Here is a 20,004-nt window from a genome sequence, read left to right on the forward strand (position 1 = left end):
TGGCATACAAATTCATGAAGTTACTGCTTATGAGTTGTATTCCTACTATTAAAATTATATTTTTCCCTCTAATTTTCAGCTAAAACACTGAACCCATCCAGAATTGTGTTGGGCAACGTTTTGCTCCTTGAAAATGCTCAATAAACTGATGTGAACTGTGGATATAAACTCACACTGAAATTGGGTTATTTACTCACTTGACAGGTGCCTAGTTACAGACTGGTTCTTCACTCACCAAAAGCTACAGTTTCTAGTTATTTTGAGGACAGAAATATTCCAATTCTGACAGTGTGTGCTCAAAATCTTTGTGTAAGCAAGACTTAAGTAATTTCAAGTTTGGTTTTATTACTACAAATCAAACGATGTACCCAGCCACTGGCCTCCCCCAACAATTAGCGGGGGGGAAACAAAGACACACTCCTTGGGGACAGCTCCTTACAGGACCCGAGTAGCACACCGCAGGATCTGCCCCACTTCTCAACTGCTGGCTCCTTCCAGCATTCTGCCTAACCCGTGCAGTTTCCCCGTTATAGCCGCTTTCTCCTTTCGTTTTCACCTTCTTTCTCCTTTCCCTTTTTCTCCTTAACTGGAAATTTCTTCAGCCTAGCTGCTTTAGTCGTCTACACCCTCGTGGCCGTCCCTCCGCTGCCTCCCCGTAAGACCGCAGAGAGACGCGTTCCCCAAGCGCGGCCGGCCCGGACGGGCAAACGGGGCCGGACCGGTCTCTCCAAGGCCAGGCGCGTCCCGCCCCGCAGGCTCCATCCCCCGCCCCTGCCTCACCTGCCGCATCAATGCCGTCACGCAGCCTCCGCGCTCCGGCTCCGCCGCCGGCGGCTGCCTCGGCTGTTCCGGCACCCGCAGCCTCGGGGCTGCGCCCAGACCCGCCAGCTCCGGAGGCGGCCGGCGCGAAGCCCAGCGGCCCTCCCAGTTTTGCTGGCGGCGGCAGCCCCGCTCCCGGCTGTGGGGCCGACCTCTTCCCCGGGCTGCTCCGAAACCCAGCCGCGGTCCCAGCGCCGCCAGGCTCGGCCGGGCTTGGGCCGGGCTGGGGCCGTGGCGATTCCGGTTCCTCCTCACCCTGCCCGGGCCAGGGGCGGGGCCGCGGCGCGCGGGCCCAGCTGAGAGCGCCGGCTCTCCCCGCCCCCCAAGCAACGCGCCCCATTGGCCGGCGGCGAGCGGGAGCGAGGCGGGGGCGGGGTCACGGCCCCAGCGCGAGCCAAACAAAGCGCGGCGCGGGGCGCGTGACGAAAGCTCCGCGCGGAGGAAGAGGCGGCAGCGCGTGTCCGCCAGGGGTGGGGGGGCGAATCTCGAGCTCTGGCTGTTGATTGGCTGAAAGAAAAGCCAATGGAGAGCCCTCTAGCCGAGCCCTTTGGACGGGGTCCAGGATTCCATTGGTCAGGGAGCGGGTGATTTGCATGCGGCGCAGTACTTGTGGCTGCCGGGCGGCGGCGCTGCAGCTCTGCGCTGGTCTGTGGGGCCGCTCCTGTCGCCGGGGCTCGCTGCCTGGCGACACTGTGCTGGGCCGGCAGTACCGGTGGCTCCCGCTCCCTTCGCCGGCATCCCCAGGAAAGCCGTGGGGCCGCTCTCCCTGGGGCAATTGGGGCGTTCCCTGGGGCGTTTGGGAACAAGCGATCCCCCTGAGGGGGCCCTTCGCTGGACCTGAGTTTGCTGCTTGGCATTCTTTTCGTAGTGAGGGCTCCTTGATGTGGACTGCTACTTCTGTATGGTGACTTCACGTTAACTGCTAAGCAGGATAATTGTAAAAAAATCTTATAACTGATACTGCATGAGATATTTTTCCCTTAATAATGTGTTTGTGGAAAGAACATTAGATCATCCTCTTTTTTGAATCTTTATAATTTTCATAGCAGCAAAGGGTGCCTCAGTCCTCTTCCAAGGAAAATCTTTGTAAGCTTAGCAATAAAGTTATAAGTAGTTAAACGTCATGGTGGTGTCTAAATTCTGGAAAATTAGGCTCCCGAAGAGCATGTTACAAGTAATTATCTATGATGGTAGAAATATAACATGTCTTGAGCAGTGTGTGTGGAAATATGTAAATATGCTGTAAAGTGTATTTGTGAGTAACCAAGTGGACTGCTCTAAGTGGAATTTGTTAAAAAAAGGTTTGTCTCCAGTGCTGAGCTTTACATTTAAATCTACATCTTAATTGTTTGGGGTTTTTTAAAGAAAATATTTTTCAATTTTGTTATAATCTCACACAAGATTATATGGCTTATTTTTCCTCCTTGATTTGGCCACAACCGAATTCAACAATACTGTTAGGAAATGATGCATTCTGCATCTCCACTGCCATGTATTTCCATAGTGCTTTGCCGAGAGATGTGCAGTTATGTTCAGCTCTCCAGCTGAAGGTTTCGATTCTCTGTATATAAATAATTTTCCCTGCTTGAATAGCCCCATGGCCTCCGGTGGACTGTTAAGGTGTGAAATTGCTCATGTGTCTAAATGTTTGCGAGAGAAAAGCTGACTGAAAAGGAGTGGGACAAGATCTGAGAGGCAGGGGGTAGGGTGAGACGTCAAAAGACACTTGAGCTTCCATTTGTTTGGTTTTGATCATGGCCCTTCCTCGCTGGTCTGTTTTTACAGACCTGCACGGCTACAAAATGCAGATGATCTTCCAGTGTTTGTTGTCATGGTTTCCTAGGCCAGGCAAGAACATTAACTTGGATTTGTCCCACATCCTGTGTATTTTAAGGTACGAATAACAAATTGCATTTTTACTACAAAATAAAGCAAGCAATGCAGAACTGTTCAGCAGAAGGACAAAGTTAATACTTTAGATTAATTTTTAATTTTTAAATTAATTGTTAATTAATTAATTAATTAATTGTTAATTTTTAAAATTTTGCATCTAATGCGCATGATCATTGCAAGTTATAACATGGAAATACTTTTCCAAAGATCCTAGGTGTAAAAGCCACCAATACAGTGAATGTTCTGTATTTTCCTTTTAGATTATTTAGAAGCTAGCAGATTTCATTCATAATTTGTTTCTTCTAAGAAGGCTCTGAAGTTGTTTATTCTGGCACACAATAATGGATAATCTTTGTGTTGCTAAAGCAGATCTTTCCCGTGCATGTAAGAGGATTTAAATGGAAGGACAGACTGCTATTGTTAATCCCTTATTGCTTACAGAATAAGGAAGAACCTAGTCATGCAACTTTGTTTTCTTCTTGGTGTGTGAGGTCAAGCCCTTAGGGGAAGGGAGGAAATGGGCTGTGAGCAACTGCACTACTGCACCCAGTCCTGGGACTTTAGGGATTTGGAGCTGTTAGGCATCTTTTATGACACCAGGGAGTTGGAACTAGATGATTTTTAAAGCCCCTTTCAACCCAAACTATACTGTGGTTATGTAATTTTATGGGTAGAAGGGAAGATGTTAAGATCCTAGGAGTCCACATTCATTTGCCTATTTGTCATAGAAGCAGGGCTTCTGTGTTGAATATTGAAGGGCAGGAAAACTTCATTTCCAGCTAGGCCTGCACAAGTATGAATATGTAGTTTAGTTATTGGGAAAAATATTGTGTAACATTGAACCAGCTAATTCTGAGAGCTGTGAAGTGGTCACTTGAGCAGAGACAGTCAGTGGGTTGTTTAGACTATTTTTATTCCAGCCCAGAAAGGGATGATAGACTAGATGATTTTTTTTGAGGCTCCAGCTGGCTGTGTGTTTCTGACTTGAGTGTACTGTGTAGTTGCAGTAGTTTCCACGACAGCCTGCTTGTCTGAGAAAACAAGGCATCTGCACACAGTCTGCTCAAATCCTCAACTTCTAGTCTTATGAACTCAGGGCTACAGTGAGAACAATTGGCTGGGCAGAGGCAAAGAGATGAATTGCTGACTCTGGGAATGGCACCTGAGTGGGCTAACCGGGCTATTGCATGTTCAAGGAATCCACTATGAAGAGATGCCATAAATGACTGTTAGAGCTGATGCCTTGTAGAGGGAGAAGATAAAAAAGCTCCAGGAAACAGGTTTTTGTCAGTTCTGCTGCTCTGGTCTATGGGAGTTGCTGACTTGTAACAAGAAGGTCTAAAGCAAGTGTTTTGCCTCTCTACCTGAAGGCTGTCCATAATTCTAGCAGATATACAGTGTGTTTCAATGTACTGTGTGCCTCTCACTGGGTTCTTTTTCCTACTTGTGACCAAAACAGAACTTTTTTGTTTGGTTGGTTTTTTGTTTTGGTGTTTTGTTTTTCTTTCACAAGAGTTCCTGTGTATTTGGGAAAGTAAACTGATAAACACCACATAAATTACACATTACACATGGCCAGTCAACCTCGAAATATGCAGGTTGTCATAGCTGTACCAGGTGTGGCTGCTTTTCATCAGCTTGCATAGAAGTGTTGTGACTTTAAAAGAATTACAAATGACTGTGGATAGGACAGTGCTGTGAGGATTTGGTCTTGAATTTTTTCAACCCTTTTGAAGGTGTTAGGCAAACCTGGCTCTTAGGGCTGGCTGCAAACCCAATGGGGGCAAGAGCTGGGAATGGAGCTGGGCTGTACCTGACATTGTGGTGTGCTGAGGAGGTGCAGGGTGGTAGGAGGGCTTTACGGGTTTTCTTCATTTAGATGCTACTAGAAAAACGGTCGTTAAGTTAAAAACGTTTCCCCCCAAAACTCTGAAAGGGTTCGGGGAAGGATCTCGATTCTCGGGACGCCGGCACAGTCCATCACCTGCGGTAGAAAAAGTTCCTCACAGGTGAAGCCACTAAGCCCTGAAGATGGCTCTTGAGACCGCCGGGGACAGCGCAGCAGGACGCTCGAGACCGCCGCCGGACCCCCTGCGCTCGGCACTTTCCGCCACTATTCGTGTGCCGCCGGGCGACTTCGGCCGTTCCCGCCATTCCTCGGCTCCGCTCGGCAGTTTCCGCTGTCGGCTCGCCCCGTTGTCGGGGTAACGCAAAGCATCGCGGAACGAGTGCGGCCTGCGGCGCGGGCGGTGAGCGTGGGGGCGGGAGAGAGGGCGGCGGGCGCTGCCCACGGTGGGGGGGGGGGAGAGCGGGCGACGGGCTCTGCCCGCAGCAGCCCGCGGCGTGTCGGCCGGCTCTCCATGGTTGTACCCGGGCTCGGCCCGCGACAGCGGGGTTGATTGCGGTCAGCCGGAGGTAAGGGGCACTTGAGCTGCTGCGGCGGGGGCGGCCGAATCCGCCCGCGGGCGAGAACATGATGGCGTGGCCCGCGTGTTTGTCTCTCGGAGCTGTGGAGTTTGTGGAGCCCCCCTTGTTCTGTGCCGGCGAGTGGCGGTCACGGCCTGGACGAGGGACCCGCGTAGGGTTCGGTCCGCTCCAGGAGCTGCCCACGGCAGCAGCAGCCTGGGCTCTGCCTGGCACAGGCTTCCCACCCCTTCCGCCTCTGTGCGGGTGCAGGATTCAACCGGGTTTTTGCTTCATCTGTTTTACTAGTTAGAGAAGATTGTACATAGTCATTAACCATCTTTCTGTAGCACAGAGCAGTTTTGTATTTTTTTTTTTTTTTTTTTTTTTCTCCTGGGGCTGGCTCTTTTAAACAATTTCCAGTTTAAAAACTAGCATTTATCATAGGTAGGGATTAAAGGAAAGACTTTGCCTTTGCTTTAGTAACTTGAGCCGTGCCGGTGAGTCTTGTTAAGGCAACTGGGACAGAGAGCCCTTTCACCATGCATGTGGTGGCTGGGGGGCTCCACAGGTACAGCAAACCAAGTTGCTATCAACGTCGATTAAATGTGCTGATAACACTGTGACAGAACATAAAAGCAGCTTTTTAAGTATTATCCCCAAAGATAGGATAGCATATATTTTTTTTCCTGGACGTTAATGATTATTTTGTGAAATATGTGCACATGTTCTGGCTAGCTGCTGTAATTTGCAGTCGTTAATGTTGTCTGTAGTGTTTATCTCTGTGAACCTCATGAAGTTCAACAAGGCCATATGCAAAGTTATGCACTGGGTTCGGGCAATCTCCATTACCAGTGTAGTCTGAAAGATGAACAGATTGAGAGCAGCCCTGACAAGAAGAACTTGGGGTCCTGGTGGGTAAAAGACTGGAAATGACCTGGCAATGCACACTGGCCACCCAGGTACCCCCGTGTCCTGGGCTCATTGCTACAACGTGGACAGCAGGGAAGGGGGAATCCTGCTCCTCTGCCCTGCTCAGGTGAGACCTTCAGGTATATCTCCAGCTCTGGAGCTCCAGCATAGGAAGGACATGGAGCTGGTGGACAGAGTCCAGAGGAGGCCATGGAGATGCTCCAAGGTTTGGAGCCCCTCTGCTCTGGAGACAGGCTGGAGAGCTGTGGGTATTTAGCCTGGAGAAGAGGAGGCTCTGTGACCCTAACCCTAACCTTCTAGTATTTAGGAATCCATTCAGTGCCGGTAGCTCAGGGTGCAGTTGCAGTGCAAGCTGCAGGTTGAGCTTTGGGTGGCCAGAGCAAGAGGCTGCGAACTGACAACTCTGCGTAACACAGGGCATGGGGACCTGTGGCCCAGCCTGGTAAGGGACACTCAGATCTGCCCTGCCCTTAGACTGAAAGGGTGTAAAAGCCTGGGGGTTCCTTTGTTTGACATTCCTCCTTAGGGATACCAGCTCAAGCTGTAATTTTGTTATTGCACCAAAATTAAATTATTTTAATGATCCAGATGTCTGAGACTGCTATGGGAAACCTATGGTTGAGCTGGTAAGGAAAACTGTATGGGTGTGGAAGTGTAGCTGCACCGGGGCCTTGGTCCCAGCTCACGTGGTGCAAGAGTGATTGTCAGGGTGGCTTCTGGATGGTTGGACAGAGAAGTTGTCTTAAAAAGAACTTTATGGGATCTTGTAAGAAATATGGAGATAGACTTCTTACTGGGGCTTGTACTGACAGGATGAAGGGCTAATGGTTTAAACTGGCACGTGTTAGCTTTAGTTTAGGCATAATGAAAAGTTTTATTGTGAGGGTGTTGAGGTGCTGACGCAGGTTGCCCAGAGAAGCTGTGGCTGCCCCTGGATCCCTGGAAGTGTCCAAGGCCAGGTTGGACAGGGTTTGGAGCAACCTGGGATAGTGGGAGGAGTCTCTGCCCATGGCAGGGGGTGGAACTGGATGAGCTTAAGGTCCCTTCTAACCCAAATCATGCTGCGATTCCATACGATCTAACCATTTTTAAGAATTGCCTGTGGTCTGTTTCAAAAGTGTCTGTCAGATGTATCTAATTTGATCTTTGAGATCAAGTATGGGGACTTGGTCATGTTCTATTCCAAAACATAAAATGGTTAACTCTTTCAGAAATTTTATTTTTTTGAAATCTTGGAAAAATAGAACATGCAGTGCCAGAATAGTTTGTAGAGGCAGTGTTTCTTGGTTTTCTTGTCTTTCTTTGAAGACTTTTTTTAAAGAGGCAGCTGTCAAAGCTACAGTGTAAATACATGAGCTAGCATGAATCATGTGAGTAATGAATTCCCAAGATCACAGCAAGATCTGTAGCAATTGAATATTGGTTCAATTATTTTTACACCACTGAGTAATCCACTTATGTAAGCCATTTATTTATTTGTGTGTAGCAGTCTGCTGCACAATTCTGTGTAGTTATAGTGATGGTGAAGAGTATTTTATATTTGGGGTTGTCCATAATTTACGTGACAGTATCACTGAATCTTGTTTCAGTGACAGTCTGCTATTTTAAATATACACAGTTTTGGTTGAAAATTTTTTCTTGCTGTCTATTAATTCCAAAAGTTAAATTAGTGAGTTGAACAAGAGATGCAATTTGGAAACGTGATAAACTTATTTCTGTAATTGAAGGGGACCGAAATATCTGAATAATAATAAGTAATATCTAATAATAGGTAATATCTATGACTACAGATGCAAAGAACAACTGAAATAGAAAATGGTGGCTATAGAGAAGATATTACAGCTGTATGGCTTGTGTGATAAAACTGTTATTTCATGTGAAATGTAGCTTTGTTTTCATTTAGGCATCTTACATTTTTATTTTAATCTGAAGTGAAATTCTTTATTTCTTCAAATTTTGAGCCCATCTAAAGCTTGTAGTCAAATATGGACAAAATCCTTCCTCTCTTAGAGGAAAATGAAACAGCTAAAATAAGAAGTAAAGTAGTAGTATGGGCACAGAATTCTGGAACAGTACTGAAGATGCAAGAAAATGTTTAAAATACATGAAATCAAGATGAAAAACACTCCAAATTTCATTTGAATGGTTTGTTGGGGTTTTTTCTGAGTCGAACCCATGCAATGCTACTTTGGGAGTGCTGAGGATTTTGAAGGATTGTGCAGATAAAAGTGAGTGGATCTTTTTGGAAGATGAAATGGTTTGTCCTTAGTCTGACTGCTCTTGTCTGGTCTCATATCCAGTAGTTGATGCTGTTCCTTGTATGTGTCTCAGAGGCAAGATACAGAACTCCCAACTTACCTTTCTAAATTAAGTGCCCAGCAAATTAGTTATTTTAGGCGCTGACAGAAGATATAAAGAAAAGAGACCTTAATAGTCTGTTGATGCCCATTACATGCTGGTGGCTTAGGCAAGTCTCACTGCTGTGCATGTGTGTGCCTGTGGGTTCTGAACTCATGGTTTACCTGTGCAGAAGAAAACATCTCTTCCCCTTAAATGTCACAGAAGTCTTTTAAATGTTTCATGCTTGGGGGCTTATTTGTGTGTATGTTTGTTTGTCTTGTTTTCTTGGGGGTTTTGTTTTGTTTTTCACTGGGTCTTGTCAGGGTTCTGTACCTGAGGAGGAGTAATCCCATGCACCAGTCCAGGTTGGGGGCTGCCCTGCTAGACAGCTTCCCTGTGAAGAAGGACCTGGGGGGCATCAGCTGTCCTTGACCGGCTGTGTGCCCTGGGGCCAAGATGGTCGATGCTGGGGTGTGTGAGGAAAGGCATTGTCATCAGTGGGTTGGGGAGGGGATCCTGCCCCTCTGTTCAGCCCTGGTGAGGCACATCTGGAGCACTGTGTCCAGTTCTGGAAGCTGGGCCTATTGAGCCTTGAGAAGAGACAGCCGAGAGGGGACCTCATCCCTGTCTGTCAGTGTCTGCAGGAAAAGCTCAGGAGAATGGACCAGGCTGTGTTCCATGGGGCTCAGCAATGGCACTAGAGGCAATGGGCAGAAACTGGAACACAGGAAATTTCATCTAAATATGAGGAAGAACTTCTTTACTGTGTGAGTGATTGAGCACTGAATAGGCTGCCTCAGAGAGGATGTGAAGTCTCCTTCATTAGGGATATCCAGAATTGTCTGGACACAATCCTATGCTATGTGCTCTGGGAAGACCCTGCTTGAGCAGGGAGGTTGGACCAGTTGACCCACTGAACTCTATGACTCTGATTATTTGCTAGGAATTTGAGGTATTTTGCTCCAGCTGTTTTTCTTTTGAAACTGACCTGACTGGATCCCATGACACAAATCCAAAGACCATTTCTGTGTATAAATTATTACAGGTTATTTCTGACTCACAACACTGAAGAGTTTTGTTCTCATGTTCTTTTCTGTGCAACATCAGCACTTTTTTCATTCAAATGTTGGTAGCAGTTCCAATGTAAATAGCAGATAGTGTGATTTCAACAGTACAAGCCCCACAGTGGTGACAACTGTTGAAACTTACTTTGAAAGCCCAGACATGAGACTTAACAACATAAAAGAGTTCAATCTGTACATTAACATCTTTGGATATGAAGTACTGGAAGTAGCTTTCTGTAAATACTGAGTTACTTCAGAGTCCTTTGAAGCAGGCCAGCACAAGCCACTGGTAAGAGACTGGTACCGGCCTATGCATACTGTGAATCTACAGAGTATGAGGTTCAGTGTTTCTCCATTTTTTTTAAATGCCACTCTGACATTCTCATGTCTGTGTAGTATGTGCAACAAGATAATGCTGTAGTTTCATTTTCTCCCCTATGTTTTAACCCATATATATGTCATTATATATGGTACATAAATTCAATATAATATAGCATTTATGTAGTGTATATGTATTATCTGCATAAGCAAACCTGATAGAGATGTTTGTATTCCTTGTACAGGTGTACAGTCTGAGACAGCTCCTATTTTTATGGCTGTGTACGTGGATCATCGAACAGCTGCTCCTGATTCTGTTGCCTCCCCTTCCCATATAGCATGGCACCCACTTCATCCACTCCTGGCAGTTGCTTCCATCAGCACAGCAGCTGGGGGCTGTGTGGATATCTACCTGGATCAGGTGAAAAATCAGCAACTTTGCTTTTGCTCTCGATACAGAGTCACAGAATCACAGGATGTTTTGGCTTGGAAGGGACCTTTAGGATCATCTAGTCCCAACCACTTGCCATGCGCAGGGACATCTTCCATAGACCAGGTTGCTCCAAGCCCCATCCAACCTGGCCTTGAAAACTTCCAGAGATGTGAGATGTGTGAGAAGTCACACAGCTTCTCTCAGCAACCTTTATCATTGTCCTAATTTAAAACTACACATCTATTTTTGCAGGCTTACTTATCCTCCTGAAATCTCTCTGGGTTTTAATTATTGTCTATGTCCTGTGCTATACAGAGCATGACAGATTCTTCAGCCACTCATTATATGTATTTTTAAAAAGATCTTCATAAATTAAATTGGTATTTCCTTTGAAATTTGATGTTTACAGTCTTTAAGTCTTGTTTGTAATGGTTACTGATTTGCTTTTTGCTTGTGAGAATTTCAGGCTTGTATGTACATGAACACGTGCTACTGCTGCTGCTTCTTTTTAACTCTTAAGTGAATAGAACATACTAAGAAATGGAAATTGAACAAATCATTCCACCACCTCAAGACTGAACTGATTTTCTGCCTGTAGACAGATATTTCTTCTGCATCCTCTAACTTTTATGTGAGAGCCTTGTGTAAGACTTTAGTTTGCATAATTTTTAGGGAAGTAGCACTAAAAGGTGCTAAGCTGCAGACTTACTGAAACAGCTAAGTCTCTTAATACAATAGCCTATAAAATGTGTACTTTTCAAAGTGTATCCTGAAAAATTGTTATCCAAGTTTAACAAATGGAAAAATAAATACTTAGAGAGGTTAAATGATTAACATGAAATATTCTTGCGAACCGTGCCTAAAGGAGGATCTGCCTTTAAGAGTTGTTGAAGCATTAGATTATTCTATGTCCTTAGTGATGTGCTTTGTTCTTTTTGAATAGCTAGAATTTCTTTTTACTTTGAAATGTGCTTGAAGCCTTCTTATATCCTTTATATGGGAGAGTAAGTTTGATATTGACTGGGCTGTGAATTGGAAGATTTGGCTGCTAAGTTTCCACTGGACTGAGCTCACACTGATTTCTGTTTTCAGGGAGAACATGTGCCTGATTCCCATGTTGAGAGAAGCTTTCAGGTCACATTACTTGCCTGGCACCCTTCTAGACCCATTCTGGCATCAGGATGGGAGACAGGAGGAGTTCTGATACTGAACAAACAAGACAAGGAGCAGCACACTGTACCCTCAAATCACAGTGCCAAAATCACAGTCCTGAGCTGGAGTACAAGTGGTACCTGCCTTGTGTCTGGGGATGGGGTGAGTAGCTGAAATGCCTTGTGGGTTTGATGTGGAACACAGTCTTGGAAGCTCTAAAATAGGAAAGGATCATGGAATGGAGATCCATGGGGAAGGGAGAGTTGTGTGGGAGAGAAATTTCCTTTCCGTAGGTACAAATTAAAACTGTTAGGGAATAAAATCAAATCTTAGTGTTTTAATTTTTGCTACAATATTATTCTACAATTAAAGAATTGCTGTTCTATAATTTTTCTTTAAATAGAAATGTGTTGGATCTCAGTGAGTGTTGAGCTTAAATGATATTTCATGGATGGAGTAATTGAGGTATAGACAATTTGAATTTTTTTGCTCCTGTCCATGCACAAATTTTATGGCAGACTCAAGAATAAAGCCTAGCTGTTGAGAAACAAATTCCAGCTACAACATATTCATCCATACTGAGTGCAGAGCAGTGCTCACAGGAAACCCATGCTAATCTCTTTTTCTGGTTTTATTAATGCATTAAAATTATGTCAAATTGATTGTATTGGGAAATGTGACACTCTATTTCTTGATGAGCTGGTTACCCTTTTACACAGTGAAGTGAGAAAGTAGCTATTGAATATTCAGGATTAAGTATTCATAGAAGATTCTGATTTTGCCAGTTCCCGAGTCAACCAATGAAGAAAAAAAAGATTTTTTTTTCCTGTATTTTCCCTGATACAAACTTGAGCTTGCCCAAGAATTTCAGTTCTGCTCTTACCTATATGTCAGAATTCTTATTCGGAGGAAAAAAATATTTTAATTCATTGTTTATAAAGTTCTGCTGCATTTGACAGAAATGCAGAAATTCAAAATTGAGTAAAAAGAGAATTTATCATCTTTATTAGAAAAGAGGAAGTTCTGCCCAGGCAAAAGATGGACTCATCTCAGTGTAGCTGAGGCATTAATCATAATGAGACAACACATTGATATAGACAGAGCTTACATTTATGAACAAAATACTTTTCAAATTGATTTCAAACCAGTGTCACTATGCTATGGTCTGAGGTGCATCACAGATATACTTAATTTCCTACATATTTTCCAATCGTTTATAAGTTTATTTTTAATATTTTTCCCATGAGGGTTTATATTTAAGCAACTTCCATTCGTGAGTGCTGCCAGGATCACGTTCTGCTCATATTAGAGGAAATTCTTTAGAAAGAAGATAAATATTTGGATCCTGATTTGGTTTCTGTTTCACCCAGAGGGTGGTTGGACACTGGAAAGGCTCCCCAGGGAATGCTCAGAGCTGCAAGGGTTCCAGAGCTCCAGGAGCCTTTGGACAAGCACTCAGGCACAGGGTGGGATTGTTGGGTTGTCTGTGTGGGGCCAGGAGTTGGGCTTGATGATCTGTGTGAGTCACTTCCAACTGAGCATATTCTATGATTCTATCTTCAGTAGGATTTCTGTCATCATACATCTTGAAATGCAAGAAAATTATTTGAAAATAACTTCATAAAGCTGGAATAGGATACTGTGAAAATCAGAAGCTCGTAATTTGTTTTAAGTAAAAATAACACGGATGATTTCCACGTTTTGATCACACAGAGGATCTAGGTGCTTTCTATAATGAAAGCAAATTTGTAAGGCAAATTGCTTTCATACCAAGTAACTAAATCTTTGAGTTTTTAAAAAGTATTGGGAAGTTACAGGATAGAATTAGAGAATATCTCCATTTTGAAAGGACATTTAGATAGATGATAAGGTCAGTGTCCTGTGTCCTTTAAAAATATCATTTGAAAACAGATGAGTTCTGCATCCTTTCCAGTGAGACTTAGGAGAGGTTGTGAGCCTTTTCTTTTTTCCAATCTCATGTGTTCCAAACTGAGAACAAGAGAACTGAGATTGCAAGTAGGTTATCTGGATACAGGCTGGAATATCTAGAAGGAGATGGAATGAAGGTCAGCAGCTTTAGAAAGCTGCAGGCTTTTCCTCCAGCTTATAAATAATGCAGGTGGTTTTAGTTGGGATCCTTGGAAATTGGTGGCATATAAAGCTGATGAAAGAGTGAGAGGAGGAACCAACAAGTCCATAGGATCCTGTGATTTTCAGAGGTAACTAGCAAACTTTTTATGAACTGCAAGTGTCCTCTTGGGACAGGAGTACAGCAATATCACAGTTACACAGCTGAGTGGCATTCTTTAAGCTGCAAGACACATTGCACTTAATAAATTGTTTTGGATGGTACAACTATTGCCATCTTACTGTTGAAAAGAAGTTAGAATTTTGAATCTTAGGGAAAAAAAAAAAGGAAATGTTACTTTGGAAGGCCTTGGCTGCATCTTGTGTGGCTTCTAGTTAGAATTGTGAAGAATAAGTGACCGCTGCTACCAGTCTTTCACTTCTAGGAAAAGGATGATACTTCACTGAAAACAATAAATAAAAATAGAGCAAATTCTAATGCCACTTTATTTTTATCTATCTTAATGAAATAAAATGAGATTGAACTTGATATTGAAAATTGTTACTGGGTTTTTTTCATGTAGTGCTTACATGGAAGGTTCCTTAATGCAATTTGGTTTCATAAGCACTAGCATAACAACAACAATAAATAATTGTCTTAGCATTCCAGCTGTGAGGATGTAGTGTAAGTCAGTTTGTTGGAATTTGTCTCCATTCTTTCCAGTCACCAGGGGTTTGTTGTTCCTGAGCTGGCACTGCAGGGTGTGAGTTATGTCAGTGCCTGTGCCAGGCTCGAGGGCTGGCCTGTATTGAGCACTGTTGAGTTAATTAGCTGAACAGACTTCCTTTCCTTAGCATCTATGATTTCTCTAGTTACTAGATTATTTTTCTAAAAGTAAGTTCTTGATTTTTGTAAAAGTAAGTTCTTGAATGTCTGCTCTGAAAGAGGAGGAAAGCTCCAGAAATTAAAGAATTCTGCCCATAGTCTTTCTGCATCCTGTGACTCTACATGTCTAATCATATACCCATGCTCATCTACATCAGTATTACATGCACTTACTGAGGGATGCATATGCTCTGCTATCCTTTATTTCAATTGCTAAAAAATAAGCTATCTGACTACTTGCAAGAAAAAATGTGGAAAGGGCGTTATTAAAACAAATATTTACATATGCTACTTGTAGAAGAAAACCAAGACTATTCCATTTAATTGCTCTGGGAGTGTGATGTAACTAAAAAGGATAGGACTAACAAGCTTTTTTTAGATAATTTGATTTTAAGGGAGCAAATAATATAATATTAAAGATAGCTTTGGTTCTCTGTGGCTTAGTTTTAAGTGGGAGTAATTGTATGTGTCAACTAAACACAAGGAGGGGTGTTGCTCTGTCAATAAAACATTTATTTGTATGTGCAGTGATTAGCTTGAGTCTGAATTCTCATCTGTGTGCAAAGGGTAATGAATTAACTTGTCTTTTTCTAGCACGGTGTCTTGTTTCTGTGGAAAATGGACCATCGGGGCAGAGTACAGGGTCCTGCCCTGGTTAAACAGGAGTATGGGAAGTGCTTGTGGCACTGTGTCTTTTGGCCACCCCCTCCTAGCGAGTGAGTATTGGCCCCATCAGAGCTCTGCTTTGTCTTGTTCCACAGAAAGAAAGTCCTACCCACAAATGAACTATTTTAAAATATATTTAAAAATGTTCTTGTCCTAACTGCCCTATATTTCCAAGCTCTTCTCCCACTCTGGTAGCTGGCTCTGTGTCCTGTGTGCAGTAACTGGTCTTCATTCTCTTCTCCACATCTTCTGTCCATTGCTGTTGACTCTTCTGTCTTAGTTCTTCTAATTAACAAATATTGCTGATTGTGGAAAGCCATAAACACACTCGAAACACAATTATCATTATATTATTGTAAAAAATAATTAAATTGAAAGTCAGTTCTTAAACATTATTATTTCTTTCCTGTCCAAGCAAGAAATAGGAAGCAGCTGTAGTGAAAAAAAAGAGTTTTCCTTGTCTGGGCTTTTCTGTTTCACATCTCTGAAAAAATAGTGATATGTTTAAAAAAAAAAAAGGTGAAACAATGCAAATGAAAAGTAACATTGAAATTTTGCTTTGTATCTTTTTGAGTTTACCCTTTTTTCAATCAGTGTATGAAACATCTTTGTTCTCTTTATACAATATGCTTTATTAACTGCTCATCCATTCTTTGAGACTGAAATTACAGTTATGAAAAGAATTGGGAATGAAGTATCTCTCTTTTCAGGGACTTTGTACAGCTGGCAAAAGCAGCTGTGAGTGGTGATGAGAAAGCCTTGGATATGTTTAACTGGAAGAAAGCTGGAATACGATTGCCTCTGAAAACGACACTCCGGGAAGGAGTCTCCTTCTTTATCACTTTGACAGATGGTAAGAGAAAAACCATTTTCCATTTAGCTGGGAAGTTGTTTCCTTAGAGCTTCAAAATAGCTCAGTGCATGATAGTCTTGTTTTCATATATCTGACACTTGGGGTATATTCATATATTCAATAGGGTAGAGTATTCTATAGGAGTTGTAGAATGTTTGGTAAGAAATGAATAAAACTACTGAAATCTTATCTTCAGGGTGGTCTTGTTCACAAGGTCACCAGAGGTACTGGGTTAGTTAGATTCCTGAAGAAGTGAGTATGAAGAAAACAATCTCTAACACACAAGTCTAGATAAAATTAGCTTTTGTTCAAAGCTTCAAAATAATGCATGTGTTGTGGGTTCTTTTTTCTATAAATAGGCAAATTCTGCTAAAACATATGTCTTAAATTTTCAATTTTCACTTTTTTCTCATGCTTTGAAATGATGCTTCAGTCTTACGGAACAAAAAAAAATCTGAGAATCTGTTTTGTTAGTTTGCTGCCTAATATAGTTTCTTCTCTGCATTTTCCTCTTCCTTGCCTTTTACTCTTCCCTGTCTTTTCCTATCCCTTTTAGTCTTCTGAGTACTAGTTTGCTCTAAGCTAACTTTCTTCCCACCCCATTTTTTTTGTGATGCTATCTCTCTGTAATTTGCTCTCTGAACTGGAGCCAGAATGTGTGTGAGAAGTTGCATAATGGGTGTTTCTGATAGGTGATTCAAGTATTAACTGTTGATTCAAGTGTTAACTGTTCTGAGAACGTTTCAGTTATGCTGGTTCTGCAGCTCCATTACAATTTGATTCAGTGTTGTACCAAAATTGACACCCCTTGTTTCCACTAGAACAGCTTGCAGGAGTGGCATGGGCCAGCTGGGTGGTTGGTTTGCAGTGTACTTTCTTTCAATGGGAGAATACAAGCCTCTTTACTAGAAAGGTACCATTTAAATGGATAATGGGCCCAGGGTGGTTGTATCTTCATTAAGATACAAGGGGAGAAGCTTTGAGAAGCTGTGCGCATTCCATCCTCACCTTCAAAGCCGCTGTTTTGATGGTGCAGAGCCCCATCTAGGGACAGGCTGCCTGTTCTGCGGGTGCTGTCCTTGGCTTGGGCCTCTGTCTTGGTTTGAGACAAGTTAGGAGGAAATGTCCTGAAAGGGGCGTCTCCTCTGAAAAAAAGGCAGGTTTGCGGCACACCCTCCTTCCATCAGACGAAAGGAATTTCTTAGAGAAAAGGGAAAAACCTGTTTATTTAACACACAGAGTGCACACAGGCACGGGAGGAAGAATGAATAATGTTAGATACTAAAACCTTCTCACTGCGGTGAAAGCTGGTGTATTTTAGTCCTTCTTGGCTTCTCCCGAGGTCCGGAGCCGGGTGTCCCTGCAGCCTCCCCCCACTGGGCTGCGGCGTGGGGCTCCCGGTGATGGTCTGGTTTTTTGGATTGGAGCAAAGCTGAACAGTTCAAGAAGAAGAAGCCACAGTCCCGGGAAAGACCTCTTGCCTCACCTAATGAAAAGAAGCTAGCTACAAGCAAAAGGATCTAACTCTCCTCTCTCCTGAGAAAGACCGGGGAGAGAATCTGTGTTTGAACACAAACTGCCGAAAGAATTCCCCTGGCTTCTCCCCCTCTCTAGGACCTAGCTTAAAGTTACAGAACCTGTCTGGGCATAAAGCAGATGGTAGGGGTACAATATAATAAAGTCACCCCAAGACAGCCTCCTTGTCATACTTCTCAAATTTCAATCAAATGATGCTGTCTGACTGTTCCTAGTGAGCAGCCTCATTGTTTGAGTTGGTTTGAGCATATGTATTTTAGACTCAGTTCATAATTAGTAGTGATCTGCCATAACTCCGAAATGTCCTGAGCAGGACTTGGGGGTGCTGGTGAGTGAGAGCTGGACATGCCCCAGCTGTCTGCGCTGGCACCCAGAAATTCCCTGTGTGCTGAGCTGATCCCACAGTATGGGCAGCAGGGGAGGGAGGGAATTTTGCACCTCAGCCCCACTCAGGTGAGACCCCACCTGCAGAGTTGCCTCCAGCTCTGGGGCTCTCAACACAGGAATGACATGGAGCTGTTGGAATGAGTCCAGAGGAGGCTATGGAGATGCTTCATGGACTGGAGCCCCTCTGCTTTGGAGCCAGGCTGGGAGAGCTGGGAGTGTTCACCTGGAGAAGAGAAGGCTCCAGGGAGACCGTAGAGCCCCTTCCAGTGCCTAAGGGGGCTCCAGGAGAGCTGGAGAGGGACTTTGGACAAGGGCCTGGAGGGACAGGACAAGGAAATGGCTTCCCACTGCCAGAGGACATGGTTAGATGGGATATTGGGGAGGAATTGTTCCCTGGGAGGGTGGGGAGGCCCTGGCACAGGGTGCCCAGAGCAGCTGTGGCTGCCCCTGGATCTCTGGAAGTGTTCAAGGCCAGGTTGGACAGGCCTTGGAGCAACCTGGGGTAGTGGGTGGTGTCCCTGCCTGTGGAAAGAGGGTTAAAAAGACATTTGTTTTAAAAGTCCTTTCAAAACCAAATTGTCCTGTGATTTAAGAAGATGAGGATATCTATGCAGGGTTTTATTGCAGGGAGAAAATAAAACAGTGGGACAGGACTTGGAATTCTTTTTTATATAGCTGGAATGTGGGGGATGGTAATATATTTGCAAGAGTTTTGGAAATTTAAACATTCTTTTTAATCAGATCATATCTCTTACATTTTGGTGTGGGTTCTTAATGTTTATTCTTATACACTTGTGTTTTCTGCTTAAGCTTTTGGGGGAAGATGCTATTTAATTTAATAGGTTTTTTGATTTGTGGTGTAAAATGTCGCCCTTATATAATACTGTGATTTGCTAAGAAATTATGTGGATGTGGTTTGAGATCTGTCAGATTTTGATGACATTGGTTTGGGTGATTTTTGTAGTACCACTTGCAAACATCTCTACTGCTTGTTGGGGGTTTCGCTGCCCAAACCCGTGCAATGGGCCAAGGCCAATTGTATGAGATTCAATAAGGCAAAATGCCATGTGCTGCACTTGTGTGACAACAACCCTATGGAGTGCTCCAGGCTTGGGGAAGAGTGGCTGGAAAGTGCCCAGCAGGAAAGGCCCTGGGGGTACCGGTGTCAGCAGCTGAACCTGAGTCGAGGTGCAGGAAGGTCAATGGCACCTGGCTTGGATCAGCTATAGTGTGGCCACAGGCCCAGCACAGAGAGCATCCCCTGTGCTGGATGATGTTGAGGCACCTTGATTCTGGGCCTCTCACAAGAAGAAAGACCTTAAGGGGCTAGAGTGTGTCCAGAGAAAGGAACAGAGCTGGGATAGGGTCTGGAGCACAAGCCTGAAGGGGAGCAGCTGAGGGAGCTGGCAGGGCTCTGCCTGGAGAAAAGGAGGCTCTGGGGGGACCTTCTGGCTCTGCACAACTCCTGGCAGGAGGCTGCAGGCAGGTGGGGGTTTGGGCTCTGCTCCCAGGGAGCAAGGAACTGGAGAAGGGGAAACAGCCTCAAGTTGTGCCAAGGGAGGGCAGACTGGAGGAAGGAATTTCTTCACAGGAAGGATTGTTAAGCATTGGAATGGGCTGCCCAGGGCAGTGGAGGCATCATCCCAGGAAGTGTTCAAAAATAACTAGATGTGACACTTCATTAGATGGTTATTAGGTATGGTGCTACTTGATCAAAGGTTGGACTTGATGATTTTGGAGGTCTTTTCCAACCTTAATGATTATGTGATGATAGAGTAGTACAACTTAATGACAATATAATGGCTTTTAAAATGTTGATAGATGCATTAGTTACCGATGTCAGTGTTTTTAGATAAACACTGTCCCATTTGCCAGTCAAATTATGGATTAAAGCTGAATTTGGTGTATGGTGCAATGTTTCCTAAACAATGAAGAACTTCATGTTCACAGTTTTCTCTCATCTAAACTCTGCTGTAAATTGAACCAATTCTTAGCTGCCATTCTTCTTTCACAGATTTTTTTTCTAAGACTGAAGATTTCAGAAGCTATCATTCATACAGAAAGTTTACTTGCAGTTTAAAATTATTTAAAGTATTTCCCTTTGGATTTTCTAAATGAGGAAAAATATGCTTTGGTTTATTGCTCTGGTCAGCTATTGTACTCTCTATCTGGAGATGAACTAGAAAATGAAAGAATTTTTGTTAATTTTACATTTTCAGCACTTGAGGAATGTTTTATTAAGGTAGAAATCATC

The 20,004-nt window shown here is 43.7% G+C and overlaps 2 protein-coding genes across 7 annotated transcripts in view; one reads left to right on the top strand and one right to left on the bottom strand.

Moving 5' to 3' along the window:
• Positions 1-1,131, bottom strand: part of CRAMP1 (cramped chromatin regulator homolog 1) — a 47,252-nt gene extending 46,121 nt beyond the window's left edge. For all 3 annotated transcript variants that reach the window (XM_053991851.1, XM_053991852.1, XM_053991850.1), the window contains exon 1: positions 781-1,131. The gene's annotated coding sequence lies outside the window, so the exon portion shown is untranslated. The remainder of the gene's footprint in view (positions 1-780) is intronic.
• Positions 1,132-4,916: 3,785 nt separating this feature from the next.
• IFT140 (intraflagellar transport 140) overlaps positions 4,917-20,004 on the top strand; it is an 83,382-nt gene continuing 68,294 nt past the window's right edge. For 2 of the 4 annotated variants that reach the window (XM_053991567.1, XM_053991569.1), the window contains exons 1-5: positions 5,032-5,127; positions 10,016-10,191; positions 11,296-11,517; positions 14,903-15,024; positions 15,685-15,827. In XM_053991567.1, the coding sequence (XP_053847542.1) occupies positions 10,045-10,191; positions 11,296-11,517; positions 14,903-15,024; positions 15,685-15,827 (634 nt within the window). In that variant the 5' untranslated portion in view covers positions 5,032-5,127; positions 10,016-10,044. Of the gene's footprint in view, positions 4,962-5,031; positions 5,128-10,015; positions 10,192-11,295; positions 11,518-14,902; positions 15,025-15,684; positions 15,828-20,004 lie in introns of those variants that run through there. The other 2 variants (XM_053991568.1, XM_053991566.1) reach the window with 2 other exon arrangements.

This window comes from Vidua macroura, chromosome 16, assembly GCF_024509145.1.
Source record: "Vidua macroura isolate BioBank_ID:100142 chromosome 16, ASM2450914v1, whole genome shotgun sequence".
NCBI lineage: Eukaryota > Metazoa > Chordata > Aves > Passeriformes > Viduidae > Vidua > Vidua macroura.